General features: G+C 42.5%; 1 protein-coding gene across 2 annotated transcripts in view; it reads left to right on the top strand.

Moving 5' to 3' along the window:
* The first annotated feature begins 2,501 nt into the window (after positions 1–2,501).
* The window catches only part of BCKDHB (branched chain keto acid dehydrogenase E1 subunit beta), a 204,968-nt gene continuing 187,981 nt past the window's right edge, over positions 2,502–19,488 (top strand). For both annotated transcript variants that reach the window (XM_070418189.1, XM_070418190.1), the window contains exon 1: positions 2,502–2,708. In XM_070418189.1, the coding sequence (XP_070274290.1) occupies positions 2,513–2,708 (196 nt within the window). In that variant the 5' untranslated portion in view covers positions 2,502–2,512. The remainder of the gene's footprint in view (positions 2,709–19,488) is intronic.

Here is a 19,488-nt window from a genome sequence, read left to right as displayed (position 1 = left end):
TACTTAGGAGTGGAATTTCTGGGTCATATGATAAATCTGTTTAACATCTAGGGAAGTGATAAGCGATTTTCCATTGCAGCTGCACTATTTTATATTCCCATCAGCAATGTACAAGGGTTCCAATTGCTCCTTATCCTAACCAACACTTGTTATAGATGTCTTATTTTGGCTATCTTAGTGAATGTGAAGTGGCATCTCATTGTGGTTTTGATTTGCATTTCTCTAATAATGTTGAACATATTTTCATGTTTTTATTGGCCACTTGTATATTTTCTTTGTCTATTCAAAATCTTTGCCCATTTAAAATAATGGACTTTATTTTTAGGGCATTTTTCCTAAACCTTGATACCATATCTGCATCTCCCTTGGCATATGAGAGAAGCATTTTTCTATTCCAAATGCCATGCTATGGTCATGAGTTGGGGGACCTGTGATATTCTTCCAGGCCCATCTACAAATAAAGGTACCTACAGTTCTTTATGTTTGATGGCTCTACTTTTATGGAAGGTAGGAAAAACTGGCTCTTAAATTAGCATGCTCTTCATAAACTTTTGTTTAACTCACACATTTTGTACCCTAAGTCATTCAGGTTCTTGAGGTTTAGTACTCAGAGACCAGTCTTTAAAGGCCAAACTCTTTTCTCCAAAAATTGTCTCTGCCATTGGCTTAAAGATCTATTTTGTAATTCAAAAGCAAGAATCTGACTCCTTTGTTACTTGTCTCCTGATGTCTCTGCTTGAGTTTGAATGGGAGCAGATAACAGGATATAAGGATAAGATATTACAAGGTATTATGCTGCTAGATGAGAGGGGTGTCCAAAAGCTGAGTCTAAACAGGTACAGGTTGCACAGGTAGTGAAGCTCAGTGACAGAAAGTGAGCCAAGAGTTATTCTGAAGAATGAACAGCAACTTTGCCTACCTTTCTAAACTATACTTCCAAATTCCCTGAAAATGACAGTTCCCTAACCTAATATCAATGAAATGTGGCCAGGGTGGGTCGTACTTTAATTTTATACATTTCCATAGTACTAGACAGATGGTGTGGTGGAGATTGCGAATTTTTTTTTTAAAGTGATTTGTCAGGCAGACAAATCTGTTGGTGCTCTCCTTGCTGTTCTTTAAAATTTTTTTTATTGATTTCAGAGAGGAAGGGAGAGAAATAGAGGTAGAGAGATAGAAACATCAGTGATGAGAAAGAATCACCGACCAGCTGCCTTCTGCGTGCCCCCTACCGGGGGGTGAGGGGGAATCAAGCCCGCAACCCAGGCATATGCCCCTGGTCAGAATCAAACCTGGGACCCTTCAGTCCGCAAGCTGACGCTCTATCCACTGAGCCAAACCCGCTAGGGCTCCTTGCTGTTCTTGATTGCACATAGTTGGACATGCAACTTCTTAACCAGTATATGAAGACCTTCAAAAATTTGGGCCTGACCTAACCGGTTTGGCTCAATGGAGAGAGCATTGGCCTTCGGACTGAAGGGTCCCAGGTTTGATTCCGGTCAAGGGCATGTACCTTGGTTGTGGGCACATCCCCAGTGGGGGGTGTGCAGGAGGCAGTTGATCAATGTTTCTTGCCCATCGATGTTTCTAACTCTTTATCCCTCTCCCTTCCTCTCTGTAAAAAAATCAATAAAATATATATTTTAAAAAATTTGGGCCTGTCCTTTCCCACCCTCCTATCTTTATCTGATGGAAACACTTTCACTCTTGTTTCAGTCATATTTTACTATGACTTGTAAATTCATGGACAGAGAAAGTATCCTTTGAAACATCTGGATTTTGAAAAAGAAAATTTACAAAACTGATTATTTTAAATGTAAATTAATGACTCAAATTCTTCAGGTTTTTAAGCTAATTAGAATAAACCAGTCATTTTCCCTGCACCTGGGCAAAAATGCATCGAATATCTCTATTAACTGGATTTTCAGAATGCAATCCAAGTATATCTCTTTAAACTGTCACCTAAATAAAATAATCAATATCCTATAGAGAATTATCAAACATTCAAGGAGGGTTTGAAACTCAAAACCAGTAAATAATGCCAATCAGCCCTTACTTATAGGATACAGAGGTAAAGAATAGGAGAGAATAAACAAGGGCTACATTTCAGAAAGGAAGGATAAATGTTAAAATGAAAAAGCCATGGAAACTGACAAAGTAAATGACATTGGAAAAGAACAAATCCAGGGATAGGGTGGCACACAGCAGAAGCGCGTCCGGGTCCGGCCCGCTGAGCTGACTTTGGGTGGAGTTTGCCTCCACCTTCAGGGACAAGTTCATTGGCGCGCATCAAGCCACTAGCACACGCCCAGACCCTCTTCCGCGTGCGCACCGCGGGCGGACGCCGCTTGGCTTTGCTCCTTGCCTTTCCCACCTCCGAGCTCCGAGCTCCGATTGGCTTGTTCCACGGAACCGCCCCTTCGGCCGCACCAATGTGGAAGCTGCCCTGGGGCCCCGCCCTCCTGCGGCCGGGGTGCGGCGGCGCAGCTCGCAAACCCGGCGGCGTGCGGGGATGGCTGCCGTAGCGGCGAGTGCGGGCCGCCTGTGGAGGCTGCGTGCGGCCGGGGCCGAGGGACACTGGCGTCGGCTGTGTGGCGCGGGGCCGCTGCGGGGCTTCCTGCAGCCCGCCTCGGCCGGCGGGGACGCGGCCCCGAGGCGGCAGGTGGCTCACTTCACCTTCCAGCCCGACCCGGAGCCCCAGGAGTACGGTGAGCTGGGGGCTGCCCTGGGCGCTCCGCTGCCACCCACGCGTGTTAACCCGAGCCCCGCTCCCGGGAGCCTCGTCCCGCCTTTGGGGCCGACGGTGGTCTCCTCCTGGCTCTGTTTTGGTGACAGCTTCACTCTTGGGAGGCAGCCCTTCTGCACCCTCGACACGGGTGGGAGTCTGGAAGGGCCTGAGGGTGAAGGGTGTCGCCGAGGGTTCACCCCCTTTCTCCGCTCCCCATCCCGGCTTTCCCTTCCCTGGGCTTAGATATTGTTCAGCTTGCCCGGGCCCGGGCCACTCACCACAGGCTGCGGTGTTTACAAGGAAGGTTCTTTATTTATTTTTATTTTTTCCTTTGGCAGATTAGAGAAAACAGAGGAAGTAATTGATTTGATTTTCCCAAGGTCACAGAGTAGGTTCTTTCTAGAGACGGGAGAGATCCAGGCTCCTGGCTAAGCCTAGTACCGAGCCTGTGCTGGGCTAGGCTGCAGGTGAGGGGAGGAGGACGGCCTCCAGTGCTGCCCGAGGTGGGAAGGACATAGAGCTCACCTCACACTAGGGCAGGACTTTTACGATTTCTTCTGCAAGTTCTGTGTAATCTTCAAACGTCCAGTGTCTGTCATCAGAACATCGGGAACAAAACGGTTGCCTTTTCCTTGTCTAAAAACTTCTCCGGGGCTAGAGCTGAAGTGTGTGTGTGTTTACTTGTGAATAAGTAAGAATGAACTCTTATTGAGGGCTTACCAGGGGCAGGCACTCCTTTGATGCTTAGGACAACCTTAAAGAGGCTGGTCATGTTGAAATTCCCATTTTCAGTTAGGTTATTGGAGGGCTTGAGATAGTTTGCCCAAGGTTACACAGACACATTAGTGGGATTAAATCTCTTCATAATTGTAGTTTCAACACAAATATAATCTGCATCATTTAATCAAAAGCATCTCCCATGTTGTTATAGAGTTTTTGTGACCTTCTTTAGAAGACATGTCCTCTGGAGTAGAAACACTGATTGAATGGTTAAAATCTTGGTCCTAGAATCAGATTGTCCTAGGTTCTGTTTAGGTCCTGATACCTGTAACTTTGGACTCATCACTTACCCTCCATAAGCCTCAGTTTCTTTATAAGTAACAAGTAATAATAATGCCTACTTCAGAGGATTTTGTTATGAGGACTAAGTAAAGATGATGTGTATGGTATACTTGACACAGTCTCCGACTACACTCAGCAATAAATGGACACTTTAAATAATTACCGTTATGCTTTAGATATTACACTTTTGCAGTGTTATAAATAATGCAGATAGGAACATTTCATGTGTCATTTACGTGACATTATTTCTTTAGGATAAAGTCCCAGGGAGGATATTTCTGACTTGAAGAAATGAACACTTTAATGCATAGCTCAGATTTCCATTTTATACTCCCATTTGTATGTATGAGGGTGAGTGTTGGGTATCATGCTGAAATCACAGGTGTACTTTGATATTGTGAGTTATAATAAAGGCTACATATTCAGTCTTTGTTCCATTCCTGGCACTGAGCTCCTTAAACCCTTGGAATTTCTTGTGATGGGAGCAATAAAAGTGTCTTGTTATGTTAATGTTGACTTTTGCAAAGCCCCTAAATCTGTTAAGAATGGGAGCTGGTCACTAGAGGAACCAACCATGTGATTAGAGAGCTGGAATTTTCACTCCCACCCACCTGACCTCTGGGGAGGGAGAGGGACTAGAGATAGAATGAATTGGCAGAGGCCCATGATTTAATCAATTATGCCTATGTAATGAAGCCTCCATAGGAACCCAAAAGGACAGGGTTCAGAGAGCTTCTAGGTTGGCGAATAGGTGGAGATTTGGGGAGAGGGTGCGCTCAGGGAGACTGGAAGCTCCTTGCCTCTTCCTATATACATTGCCCTATGCATCTCTTTCATCTGGCTGTTCTTGAGTTATATCCTGTTATAATAAACCGGCAATCTAGTAAGTAAACTGTTTTTCTGAGTCCTGTGAGCTGCTTTAACAAATTAATTGAACTAAAGAAGTTTGTTTGTTTGAACCTCCAATCTTTATCGGGTCAGTCAGAAGAAGCATAGGAAACAACCTGGATTTGCCATTGGCATCTGAATTGGCCAATGGGGATAGTCTTATAGGACTGAGCCCTTAGGCTGTGGAATTTGATGCTGTTATTGGAAAGGGGACCTGGCCCTGAGTGTGTCTGCCTAGGCCCTAGCGCAGTGATGGCGAACCTATGACACGTGTGTCAGAGGTGACATGCAAACTCATTTTTTTGGTTGATTTTTCTTTATTTAATGGCATTTAAATATATAAAATAAATATCAAAAATATAAGTCTGTTTTACTATGGTTGCAAATATCAAAAAATTTCTATGTGTGACACGGCACCAGAGTTAAGTTAGGGTTTTTCAAAATGCTGACACGCCAAGCTCAAAAGGTTCACCATCACTGCCCTAGGGCCAGCCAGTAGTCTGTTTATTTATTTATTTTTTCAGTTTCAAGAAAAATGACTTTAAATATAATAATGTTACATGCGGTGAACCTTAATATTTCAGGAAAAATGATCTTAAATATAATAATGTTACATGCAATAAACATTAATATCTCAACAAAAACAATTTTAAATATGATGTTACATGCAATAGACACCAATTATTTAAGAAAAATGATCTTACATATAAAAATATTACATGTAATAAACATTAATATTTGAAGAATAAAAGATTTTAAGTATAATAATATTACCAAAACTGTACTAACATAGTATGATAGCACAAAAGTTGTAGGAAATATTAAAAATCTGCAAATAACAGGATTACTTCTATTATATTCTAGAATATTTTTCCCTCCTCTGGCTCTATTTTTGTTCATCAGTTTATGTTATTCATTATATTCCACAAATGAGTGAGATCATTTGATACTTATCTTTCTCCAACTTGCTTATTTTGAGTAGCATGATGCTTTTAAAGTCTATTTTGTCTGATATGAGTATTGCTACTCCAGCTTTTTTTTCTTTTCATTTGCATGGAAGAAATTTTTTCCATCCCTTCACTTTCATCCTGTGTGTGTCTTTTGTTTTGTGGTGGGTCTCTTGTAGACAGCATAGAGTTGGGTCATGTTTTTGCATCCATTCAGCTACTCTACACCTTTTGATTGGAGCATTTAATCCATTTACATTTAGGGTTATTATTGAGAGGTACTTATTTATAGCTATTTTAATTCTGTATGGCTAGGTTTCTCTCTCTGTTTCTTCTCAGCATTCCCTTACAGCAATCCTTTTAGCATTTGTTGTAATTCAGGCTTGGGGGTGATGAACTCCTTTAGCCTTTTTTTTTTTTGTCTGGGAAGCTCTTTATTTGACTGTCTATTTTGAATGATAGCCTTGCTGGATATAGTAATCTTAGTCTCAGATCCTTGCTTTCTATTATCTTGAGTACTTCATGCCATTCCCATCTGGCCTGTAGAGTTTCTGATGAGAAATCAGGTGTCAGTCTTATGGGAACTCCTTTGTAGGTAACAGTTTTCTTTTCTCTTGCTGCCTTTAAGATTCTCTCTTTGCCTTTAATTTTTGGCATTTTAATTATGTGTCTGGGCGTGGGTCTGTTTGGGTTCTTTTGTTTGGGTTTCTCTGTGCCTCCTGAACTTGTGTGACTTTTTCCTTTACCAGGTTAGGGAAGTTTTCTACCATTATTTCTTCAAACACCTTCTTTATTCCTTTCTCCCTTTTTGCCTCTTCTGGCACACCTACTATTCTAATATTGTTACGTTTCACATTGTCCCACAGCTCCCTTAAGCTGTCCTCCTGTTTTTTCATTGTTTTTTCTTTTTGGTTCTCTAATTGAGAGATATTTTCAACTCTGTCTTCTAATTCACTAATTCGATCCTCAGCTTCCCCTAACTGCTGTATATTCCTTCCAATGTGTTCTTTATTTGTGTTATGTCATTCTTTATCTCAGACTGTTCTTTTTTCATAATTACTATGTTTTTTTACATACAATTGAGCGTTTTTAACATCATTACTCTGAACTCTTTTTCAGATAAATTTTTTATCTCTGCTTCATTTATCTCTTCTTCTGGAGAATTCTCTAGTTCTTTCATTTGGGGGTTGTTTCTTTGTTTCCTCATTTTGGTCGTCTGTTTGGGTTTGTGACTATGTTTTAGGTAGATCCTCTATACCTCTCAATCTAGTGCAGGACAGTGTTAAAGGCTGTTTCTGACTAATTGGATCAGGCAAAGACTCAAAGCCTCCAGAAACTGCCTCTGTCTACAGACCCCAGGCAATCGTCCTCAGGTGTTGCCAGAGTTTTTTCAACAGGGTGGGGCAATTGCTTCTGCCTGGAGGCTAATTGTTAATTTTAATCTCTTAAGTGGCCTCAGGGCAAGGCTTTTTCCAATAGGCTGTGTCCACTGTCTTCCCCCCAGGCAAGGCAGATGTCTATGTTGGAAAGATGTTCTCCACTGTGTGAGGGGATGACTCAGCCCAGGAAACTTGGGGTGTCTGCCTTCTGAGCTCTATCCCCAAAGTCCCCAGTCCTGGGTTCTGCTCTCACAGCTCTAATCCACTTCACCCTCCCTCTGCCAGAGCACAAGGTGGGTGGCTCCACAGGGAATTTTTGTGTGCTGGCCCTTTAAGAGGGTGCCCGAACTTTCAGCTGCCACTCCCTGGCAGAGAGCACCCCACTGCTTTTCACAGCTAGATGTTATGTGGGTTCCCTCCTCAGTTTGGTGCTCTCTGCTGGGGAGCCCAGCTTGGGGATTAGATCTCAGAGTTCTCAGTGGCAACCTCCCATAGCTGAGATATCTCTCTGGGACTTCAGTTGCTGTCTGTGGGTGTCCAGCCAGCCCCTCCTACCAGTCTCCACCTTCGGTCCTTGGGTATCAGGGTTCTCTCCTGTGAGTTTTCCATTGATTATTCAGGAAGCCTTTCCGTATTTCAATTGTAAGTCCATCTTGTTCCTGGGAACATGTCCTTGCAGCATCCTCCTACTCTGCTGCCACTTTGCAGTCTGTTGGTTCTTGATTTCATGCAGGAAGATTTTACAACATGAGTCCAGGTGATTTTTAAAAAAAATATGTTTTTATTGATTTCAGAGAGAGGAAGGGAAAAGGAGAGAGAGAGAGAGAGAAACATCAATGATGGGAGAGAATCAATCTACCGGCTGCCTCCTGCATGCCCCCTAAGGGGATGGAACCCCAAACTCAGGCATGTACCCTGACTGGGAATCGAACCATGACCTCCTTGTTGATGGATTGACATTGAGTCATTGAGCCACATAGGCCAGGCATATCCAGATGATTTTTAGAGAATGTTTATTAAAACTGGGGACAGCGAAACAAGGAAGGGCTTAGGATAGAAGAAGAGAGACATGAGAAAGACTAGGTGGGGAAATGAGCTGGGCTGCTTAGGCTCACTAAGAAGTCAGAGAACAGGGGGCCTTAGGGACCAATTCAGGGGGTTAGCCTGGGACGAGCTGCCACTGCCATTGCTTCCTGGTTGTAAGTCCCTTAGAGTTTAGGAGATGCATGCCTGTGGGGGAAGAAGAGGGGGAAGGGAAAGAGGCCAGCCTGCTCCTTGGAGGGAGAGAGCATGCTGGGACTTTTGTTTTGAGGGTTTTTAAAGGCTGGGTATTATTATTTCTCTCTTGGACCATGACCAGCACGGCTAGAGAGCAGACACGAGTCCTGAGTAGGGGCAACGGGGGATTGAGAAAATGAAAGACAGATGCAGAAACAGTAGGGAAAGCAGGGACCGCGTGGGACAGCTGTCCTCTAATGGAGAGACAGTGACCCAGAGCTGGTGTAGCGCATTTATTTTATACAGTATAATTCCAGGAAGTTTTACTAGAGTTTAAAACAAAGGAAATTATGTGAAATCATGGTTAAAGATCAATCTATAGTCATGGTTAAAGATCAAGCTGTAATATTTCATTCTTGTGGCTTCTTTGTAATAGTCACTCCTGGCTAAGCTCGGATAATTGCATCTGTTCTTTGCGCCTGGCTGAACTTAGATAATGAAGCCCACCCCCTGGCACCTGAGCTAAGGGTCAGGCTGACAACGTACCTGCCTCTGGCATGGTGCATTTCCAGGACGTGGCTCTGCCAATGCCACTGGACAGCTGACAATAATTAAAGAAATGCTCAATGTGCCTTCCCAGGCGCTCTCTACAGCTGGGAGGTTATGGAAGGTCTTAAGGGAAGGATCTCACTAGAATACTCATCAGTTTTATGTTGATGTGCCAACATGAGATTTATTCCCTTCATCTGTTCTTGGGTGTGGTTGGTAAATGGCATTAATTGAATTTCTGCTATAAGCTATTTACTCTCTGGGTGGTAAGAAGTGTAAACCATTTACTTTTAAGTGTCCTTGGTTTTAGAATACTAGAGGTCCGATGCACAAAATTCTTGCACTGGGGGAGGGGGGTTCCTCAGCCCGGCCTTCACCCTCTCGCAGTCTGGGAGCCTTCAGGAGATGTCCGACTAAGCCGTCAGTCAGACATCCTTAGTGCTGCCAGCTGAGAGCCCGGCTCAGGGTTTCTGGCTGAGAAGTGCTCCCCCTGTGGGAACGCACTGACCACCAAGGGGCAGCTCCTGCGTTGAGTATCTACTTCCTGGTGGTCAGTGTGCATCATAGTGACCTGTCGTCCACCATTCTGTCGATTTGCATATTAGCCTTTTATTATATAGGATAGGATTTTGCAGTTTACGAGATGGCTATAAACTGCTTGGCTGGTTAACATATTGCATGCAGATCACGAGCATTCTCATGTTTTCATATTACATGGTATTTTACATAAATGTTAAAGGCACACCTTAAAATTAAATACCTGTTGCATTTTGAAGTTACTTATTACATGTTCTTACAAGCTAATATCTTTTTAAAGTATGATACTTCGTAAAACATTTTTTGTACTCATTCAATAGAAACTTATCTGGCCACTGGGTAAAGCTAGCAGTAAAACTACTGGTGTGCAATGTGTTAACTAACTGTCTCAGTTTCCCTGTTTTGCTTGTCCTGGCTTACTAGCATGTCTCAGTGCTACCTCCAGGTAGATTGTGTTAGAATTGGGTTGAATTATAGGACACCTAGCTGGTGTCACAGAATTGCTTGGTGGTATGTTAACACACACACACACACACACACACACACACACACACACACACACACATTGAAATTGGTGTCAGAATTGTTTGTGAGAGCTCCTTTCCTGGGGGATCATAGACTGTAGTCTTCTCACTGTGTCCTCACAGAGTGGAAAAGGGGACATCTGTAATACTTTTAACAATAAAGATTTAAAAATAAAAGAAAACCCAAACATTTTGTTTTCTAGAATAGCTGAGTAGTGGTTCTTAATGATGGCAGCAAAACCTTTTAGGGAGCAATTTGGAAACTTGTGCAGGTATTTTTGGTTGTCTCAGGAGGGGAGACACTACTGGTATTTATTTGGGAGCAGCCAGGGAAGCTAGATGTGTGTGTGTGTGTGTGTGTGTGTGTGTGTGTGAGTGTGTGTGTGTGTGTGTGTGTGTGTGAGAGAGAGAGAGAGAGAGAGAGAGAGAGAGAGAGAGAGAGCGAGCTCTCTCTGAAGTCACTTTTATAAGGGCACTAAATCCCATTCATGAGGGTTCTACTCTCATGACCTTTCAACTCCCAAATGTCCCACCTCCTATCACCATCATATTAGGGATTAGGTTTCAACATGAAATTGGGGTGAATGGGGACCACAAGCATTCCACCTATAGCATTGGAAGTGTTGGTAGAGTATATTGCTATGAGGCAATCTAGTTTTCGTAGAGTGACACCAAAACTACTATGTCAGAGTTGGGAACCCTTGAGAATAGATAATTCTCTCCATGGCACCTTTCCGCATTTTCTTCAGACTTAACTCCAAATGTGTGTCCTTCCTCTTTCCCTACTCTGCTTCTGTGTTCTGACTCACTTTATTATTTGTCATACAAACCTTTCCACGGTACCCCACAGAATGATAACAGTGATGGTAGCAGGTGTTTTATCAGTGCTCGCCGTGTCCCAGACACTATTCTGAGTGCCTTGCATGTACCAATGTATATAATCCTCATATAACAGTGCTATGATAGAGATCCTATTATGATCCACATTTTATGAATGAAGTAACCAAGACACAAAGAGGTTAAACTTCTACTTTTTTATTTTTTAACTTTTCCAGTCATACCCCTTGTAAGAGGTGGAGCCAGGCTCCATTTTTAAGTAGTTTGGCTCAGTGTGGCTCTAAGAGGCCATGCTCCTAGGCACTTTGCTTTGTTGTCTTGCATTTTTTTTGCACATCCTTAAGTTTCTTCACCTACCACTTGGTTCCCTCTTAACTCTACCTCAATCCTGGCTTTCCCCAAATATGCCGCTTCTTTTACATCTCATTTGAGCAGAGACTGCCAGCCTTCTCTTTCATTGTAATTTACCCACCTTCAAGTTTCTTCCCTATTTACTTGTCATCTGGGAACTTGATTCATAGTTTTCCACCCCATTTTTGCTATCATTGTGGAATATTGCAGCACTCTAGAGGCAATATTGCAAAGAAGCTTAGAGCTGAGGTTCTTGAGCTGGACATGCCAAAATCTGAGTCCCACTTTTCAACTTAGCATTGTGACATTGCCCAAGTTTATTAGTCTTCATAAGCTCTGTTTTCCTCATCTGTACTGCTCAGTTGTTGCTGTGGGGACTCAGTGCGATAATCCATGTAATTACCAGTGCCTGGCACATGTTGTACTAGTCAGTCTCCCTAACTAGGGAAAAATTCAAGGTAACCAGCACAGAATAGATGCTTCATGAATATTGGACATTTGATAGTAATCACCTCACTGAATTCTCACAGTAGCTCTATAAATTAGATATTATCTCTGTTTTATAGAGGAGGAAGCTGAATGTCAGTGGTTAAGTATCTTTCCCAAAGTCACACAGGGTGTAAATGGCATCACAGGCTCCATCAGTGTGTTTGCTCCCTCCATCATCCTAGGTTGCTCCCCAGGAACAGCACATCCAGGCCTTTTGCTGCCCCTGATTTCAGGCGTTGTGTGCATGTGTAGGTTTGTTTTACTCATTCTATACATTTAAATTTTCTCCTGGACACAAAACTGTGCTAGGTGCTTAGGGATATGGAGATGAGCCTGTCTAGTGGAGGAGACGGACAAAAAGTAGCAAGCAGATACCTACTTAAACCATTCCTAGTTACAGTAGTGAAATGTTCAGTTGCTAGGACAAATAATAATAGAGACCTTGCAGGCCCTAAGAGGCAGTAACACTTAACCAAGGTCTAAGGGATCCAGAAAGGAGTATTCAAGCATGAAGGTCCTGAGGTGGCAGGGAACTTGGTTCAGTACTGAGAAAAGACTTGAGGGGAGAGCCCGGGGAACAGTGGTGCAAAATGGAACTATTGAGGTGGGCAGCCATGAGATCAGGCATGGCCTTGTGGAAGTGGTGAGAAATGGGCTTCTTTTCAGGTACAGTCAAAGGCTTTGAAGGATTTTGAGCAGGGTAATATGACCTGCGTTGCTTTTTAGGACTCTGGTTATAGCAGCTTTTTCATGAATGATTTGGAGTGATGAAAAGGTACAAGTGAGGAAGCAGTACTATGGACTGAATATTTGTGCCCCAACCCCCTCCCTGTTCATATGTTGTAACCCTAATCCCTGATGTAATTGTATTTGGAGATGGGGCCACTGGGATGTAATTTGGTCATGAGGGTGGAGTCTTCATGAATGGGATTAGAGCCCTTAAAAGAAGAGAGAGTATCTCTTTCTCCACCATGTGAAGACCCTCACCAGGAACTCACCTTGGTTTGGACTTCCCAGCCTCCCCAACCTCCATAACTGCGAGAAATATATTTCTGTTGTTTAAGCCACCCAATCTAGGGTATTTTGTTATAGTAGCCAGAGCTAAAGAAAGCAGTTAGGAGGTGGTTTTCTGGAATAGTAAAGAGATGATAGGTTCTGGAAATATAACACTGTAGTGCCACATTTCAAGCTATGTTTTGGAAGTAATGTATCTGGAAGTAGGATTTGATGGGTTGGATGCCAGTAATGTATCAAAGGACGACATTCAAGGATGCCTCCTTGGTTTCTGGTTTGGGCACCTGGGGAGGGTAGTGCTTTTTGCTAAAATGTGAAAGTAGCATCTTGGGCATAGACATCAAGAGTTAAATTTTGTGCTTATTGAGTTAAAAAAGCCCAAGATGCTTTGGCTGGTGTTGTTAAATAGTTAGAGCATTGGCCAGCACACAGAAGGGTCTCAGGTTCAATCCTTGGCCCTGGTTGGGGGCATTCGGGCAACTGATAGATGTGTCTCTCTCACATTGATGTTTCTTTTTTTGTTGTTTTTTGTTTGTTTGTTTTTTTAAAATTTAAATTCTTTGTTGTTGAAAGTATTACATATGTCCCTTCCCCCCCCCCCAATATTGATGTTTCTTTCTCTCTCCCCTCCCTCCCTTCCTCCCTCCCTCCCTCCCTTCCTCCCTCCCTCCCTCCCTTCCTCCCTACTATATCTAAAATCAATGGAAAATATCCTGGGGTGAGGTTTAACAACAACAACAACAAAAAAACCAAAAAAAAAAAAAAACCCCACAAAAAAACCAAACAAACAAAAGCCCAAGATACCCAAGTGGAGAACTGCTGTTGGATATGTTGATGTAAGCACATCCAAACCTGTAGATAATTTTTATAAAAATTTGATCCACAAAAGATACGCCTGGAAGCAAGATATCAACAGACAGATGAATGCTTTGGAGAATAATAGTTTGCAGTTCCTTTTCTGCATTTGAGATTAAAGAGGGAACTAAGGAATATTACATAAAGGTGGGAGAAAGCAACATGATGGGAATTACAGGAGAGTTAAGAATATGTGCTCTCTTGCATGCTTTAGAACAGCGATTTTCAACCTTTTTCATCTCATGGCACACATAAACTAATTACTAAAATTCTACGGCACACTGAAAAATGTGTTATATTTTTTGTCAATCTGACAAAATAGGTATAATTTTGATTCATTCACACTGGCTGGCTATCATTGTGTTGGCTGTTGTCATTTTTTAATTTGACAATCTAAGGGAAAAAGGTCAATGCATGTTTTGATTAGTCAGGTATTGCATGTTTTGAAAGGTCTTGAGACACATCAGTTGAAAATTGCTGCTTTGGAAGGAGGGGTTTGAAAGGGTGGTATTAGAAGGAGGGGTCTAAAGGGCATTTCAAAGGCATATGAATCTAGGTGCACAAAAACAACAGACAGGACTTGCTTAAAGCCCAAATAAGCCTTTTAGTAAAGAAGTTATATGCCTGGGCTGTGACTACCCACCATCACCTTCCCAGTTAGAAATTTATGATGAGATCACCTTTCCAAAGAACCTCTTTTATTCGTTCACAGATATAAAATCAGGAGCTCAGAGGAGAGATCTGGATTGTAGATATCCGTTTGGGAGTCAGCAGCATGTAGATGGGCTTAGAAACCATTTAGAAGTTGAATAGAGAAGGAGCCAGCAAAACAAAGGAAGTGTCATCGCTTGTCATATCATGACTGAAGTTACCAGGAGTCCTGAGAGGGGCAACTTAGGGACTCTAGTCACAGACTCTTCAACTTTAAGAAACTTAGGGCCTCCCTATTTTGATTACCCCCTCACTCTCCTTCTTGCCACCCCCAGTATTGTTTACTTTCTTCCTTTTATTGGTTATGCAATATACACTGGCACCTTAAAAAGACATCTGTGTTTATAGATCCTTTATTTACATTTTAATATTAAATGTTTTGTCCCTGATATTGGACTCTCTCTGAAACTTACTACTAGTATATGGGGTAGAGACTGCAACACCCCTCAGTAGAGCTTAGAATGGGGTAGAGTACATACCTAGCACATAGAAAGGGATTCCTGGACAGTAGGGTATCCAGAGAGGTGGAAGAGTTTTTGTTGGGGAAAAATAGGTAGTTTCTTAGGCATCTTCCCATTTCACACTGTGGTTAGTGCCACTGTAAGCCACTGAAATAGTCATTCATCATGCTTCACAATCATATGCTGATTGTCATGTATGTGGTAGGCACTGTGCTAAATGCTGAGATTTCTAAGGAATATGGTGAGGCAGTGTTAAAATATACAGATCTCCAGCAAGGACTAAGCAGCTCAGAGTGTTGGCAGAACCCTCATTTTTCTGAAAGTAGACCCTAATTTTCCATATCATAGCTGTGTATTTTTATTTGTTCAGGGTCTAACTACAAATATACTTACTGTTCACTTGACCTTATTTATTTCTGAAGACTGCTCCTTGGAACCCATTTGCCTCTTTTGTCTTAAGTGGTCTGGCTCTGTGGAAGGCTTCTCTCTCCCTTCAACACTACTGCCTACTGAAGGTATCCTATCTAATAAAAAGATAATATGCAAATTAACCATCACTCCAACACACAAGATGACCGCCCCCATGTGGTCCAAGATGGCTGCCACAAGATGGCTGGCAGGGGAGGGCAGTTGGGGGGGATCAGGCCAGCAGGGGAGGGCAGTTGGGAGGGACCAGACCAGCAGGGGAGGGCAGTTGGGGGGAACCAGGTCTGCAGGAGGGGGCAGTTGGGGAGGACCAGGCCGGCAGGGGAGGGCAGTTAGGGGTGATCAAGCTGGCAGGGTAGGGCAGTTAGGGGCAATCGGGCCGGCAGGGCAGAGGTCCGGCGTCAATCAGGCTGGCAGGGGAATGGTTAGGGGGTGATCAGGTTGGCAGGCAGAAGCGGTTAGGGGAAATTAGGCAGGCAGGCAGGTGAGTGGTTGGGAGCCAGTAGTCCTAGATTGTGAGAGGGCAGTTGGACATCCCTCGAGGGGTCCCAAATTGGAGAGGGTGCAGGCTGAGCTGAGGGACACACACACCTCCCCCCGTGCACAAATTTCATGCACTGGGCTTCTAGTTCAAAATAATTGAATACTCCATCCTGTTATAGCAATATCCCTTCTCCCCAACTTTCCTGCAGTCTTCTTTTTTAAAATATATTTTAATGATTTTTTACAGAGAGGAAGGGAGAGAGTTAGAGAGTTAGAAACATCGATGAGAGAGAAACATTGATCAGCTGCCTCCTGCACATCTCCTATTGGGAATGTGCCCGCAACCCAAGTACATGCCCTTGACCGGAATTGAACCCGGGGCCTTTCAGTCTGCAGGCTGACGCTCTATCCACTGAGCCAAACCGGTTTCGGCCTTTCCTGCAGTCTTTGAATTGTGACTTTGGTAGATTTTTTCCCCTACTTCATTCCCACCTCTTTAAGTGGTTGTTTAACAATTTGCTTTGTGTATATTTTGTCTTTATGGAAATAGCTGCTTGTATTTATTTGTTCAGTCATCGACTACATGTCAGACATTATTGTAAACACAGCATATAGCTCTGGTCAAAGGCAGATAAGAATCCCTGACCTCTTAGAGCTTGTGTTCTATTGTGTCCCTTCTATTCCGCCCACATGCCACTTATCTTTGTAGCAGTGATGATCATTATTCATGATGCTGTGAATAACAGTTTTAGTGGTGTTCATAGACCACCTTTCTTTTTTTTAAATTTATTTCAGAGAGGAAGGAAGAGGGAGACAGAGATAGAAACATCAGTGATGAGAGAGAATCACTGATCGGTTGCCACCTGCATGGTCCACACTAGGGAATGAGCCCACAACCTGGGCATGTGCTTTGACCGAGAATCCAACTGTGATCTCCTGGTTCATAGGATGACGCTCATTCACTAAGCTATGCCAGCCAGGCCTTTTTTCTTTTGAAATGTCTTGCCAGTGGCACAACTTTGGTTAGATGTGCTACAGGTGCATTTATATTATTATGGGGGAACACAGGCATATTTTATCAATGGTCTTTGATATAACCTATCCTATATAATAAAAGCCTAATATGCAAATTGTCCCTTTGACCGGGAGTTCAACTGGGAGTTTGACCGCTCGCTATGATGTGCGCTGAACACCAGGGGGTGGCACAGAACATGGCGGGCGTCGGCGATGAGGCGCTGGCAGCAGGTGGCAGTGGAGGCGCTGCCGGCCCTAATGGGCCCCAATGAGAGTGGGACTGTGGCGGGATGGTGGAGCAGGTAAGCAGGCAGCGCTAGGCCAAGGAGTGTGCAAGTGGGGCCCGATCATCCCACCGATCGCCCCACAGACAGCAACCAGCGGGGGAGGGGGGGCGGGGGGGGCGTTGCCCGACTCCCAGGCGCTGAGGGAGCCAGATGGGAGCCTGATGATTGCCCCGCCGATCACCCCGCAGGTGTTAACCAGTGTCCATTACAGAGAAAGGGCAAATAGCAATATTAAAATATTTCTTCTAATTATTTTCCTTTCAATGTGCACAAATCATGCACTGGGCCACCAGTAGGAGAATAAGTAGTTATAAGGAAATTAGATATTTAAAATGATCTTACCTGTGAATAACTTGTCATTTCTTCCTGACCCATCCACAAAACATACTACAACTTTAAAAAGAATTGAAAGTAGATGTTGCTATATTAAAAATTGTCATTTAGTAACATGTTGATAGTTGCCAGGTGGGAGGGATGTTGGAGCAGATGGGTGGAAAAGATGAAGGGATTAAGAAGTTCAAATTGGTTGCTATAAAATAGTCATGGGGATGTAACATATAGTCAATAATATTTTAATAACGATGTATGGTGCCAGATGGGTACTAGAAATATTGGGGTGATCACTCTTCAGTTATATAGATGTTTAATCACTGGGTTGAACACCTGAAACTAATATAATATTGTACAACTGTAAAAATAAGTTATTTAAATTTTTTTTAAAAATTGTCTGCCCTGGCCAGGTAGCTCTGTGTTTAGAATGTCCCAATACTCCAAGGTTGTGGATTCAATCCTCAGTCAGGGCACATACAAGGATCAACCAGTGAATGCATAAATAAGTGGAACAACAAATCTCTCTCTCGCTCTCAAAAATCAGTAAAATATTGACATTTAAAACTTTTAAAAGCTTCTGGTAGAATAGCAGTTAATCCAAAACCCTAAAATTTTGAATTTATTTGAAAAAAGTATTTAGGAGTGAAAGTTTATGTGCTTACATGGAAATATAACCTTTAAATAACCTTGTAAATTTACTCATATAAGATGAGTAAATTCTTTGTGGCTATCAAGCAATACTTTCTAAATTTCCTTGGTATGATTTTTACTATTAAAATCTTTGCTTTCTTCCCACTGGAAATTTGCTGAGCAGCAATGAAACATTCAATATTAATTTTAATGGTTAGCGGACTTGAAATAAATAGCAGCGTAGATGTTTAGGCATTTTTCATCTTCCTAGGTATTACCTATGAAAATCCTAATTGACAAATAAAAATTTTGCTTTAGGAAATGTATGAAATAGGAGAAAGAGTGGGAATGCCATGGTGGTTGGGAAAAAAATTTAACCTAAACTATTATTATCTGGTGCAGGACACTAATAATAAAGTACTTATTAGTGTCCTAATAAGTACTTTATTATTAGTGTCCTGCACTAATAGATACTTTAAGGAAAGTATCTATTAAATGATATAGCCTTAGCCTGAAGAAAAATAAATTATGGACATGAGGTGTGATTGTTTTTTCTTTGACATAGTTGATATAACAATATTTTCTTTAATAAATTCCTGTTATCGCTATCAAAAATAAGAGTAGAAACAGGCCTTTATTCTGGCCAGGAGGGCAGCAGGGAAGATCTGATTGGGGATCTACAAGACCTGCATGTAGCGGTGTTGATGGGGTTAGATTAGATAGAGAAACAGTAGGCCGTGTGTCAGTAGATAATGGAAGATTCAAGATGTCATAGATGAGAGCCTGCCATGGAAAAATTTTTTTCTAGAAAAAAAAAATGAGTGATCAGTGCCTAGAGGACTGAAGGCAATAGCAGTAGCCATTGTGTCCCAATGTGGGAATTAGAACCTGGATTTTGGAACACACCAGGCTACTGAGGAGCACAGAGATTAGATGGGGCAGTAGTCAGGGTAGGCAACAGGTGTTGAAGGGATTTGATATCAGCATGGCTATGGGCTAAAGTGAGCACCAGTGCATAGATGGGCACTAAAATGAAGACTGGGCCTGTGGATCAGAGAAGATTTAGGCAGAAGCCATTCTCTGCTCTGAATAGTGGTTTTGGAGAGGAGTGGACCCAAAGATAGGATGACTATGGTCACTGGGCAGCATCAAGGCTTAAATCATAGCTCTGAAGTCATAATGTTTTTGAATTTCAACATTTGGAACTTTATCAAATAAAGCTTTGTACCCTTCAGAATAATGCCCAGGCCAAGATGAAGGACATGGACAAAGTCCAGAATCTAATAATAAATAACTAATATTTATTCAGCACTCACTGTGTCAGGTATTGTTCTTTGTGCTTTACATGTACTGATCCATTTAACCCATTTAGGGAGATGGAGGTTGGCTTGCAGAGATTCTGACTGGAGCAATAAGATAAAAGGAAGAACCAAGTGTGGTTTGTTTAGGCCTGGGATTCTATATTCTCCAAACACCAGCAGTTCTGGGTACTAAAGATTTTTGTTAGTGTTCCTTATTTTTTTAATGGCCCATGACCATTTGCTTTCATTGGCATAATTAACACATGCCACTGTGGGCATGTGCATTCCTATGGCTTATGTTCCCAACACCCCTTAGGGCTTCTTCCCAGGCCACTCTCACTCTGGCTGATAAACTTTCCTGACTTTGCTTAGCCTTTATTTATTTTCTACACACATTTGGTCACTTGATTATATGCCTTCTTCCTTTTTTTATACTTGTTTTTTAATTGTTTAATATGCGTAAATTT

Source organism: Myotis yumanensis, unplaced genomic scaffold (assembly GCF_028538775.1).
Source record: "Myotis yumanensis isolate MYYU_CA2020_CCGP unplaced genomic scaffold, mMyoYum1.0.hap1 SCAF_6, whole genome shotgun sequence".
Lineage (NCBI taxonomy): Eukaryota > Metazoa > Chordata > Mammalia > Chiroptera > Vespertilionidae > Myotis > Myotis yumanensis.
This window is presented reverse-complemented; position numbering and strand designations above follow the sequence as displayed.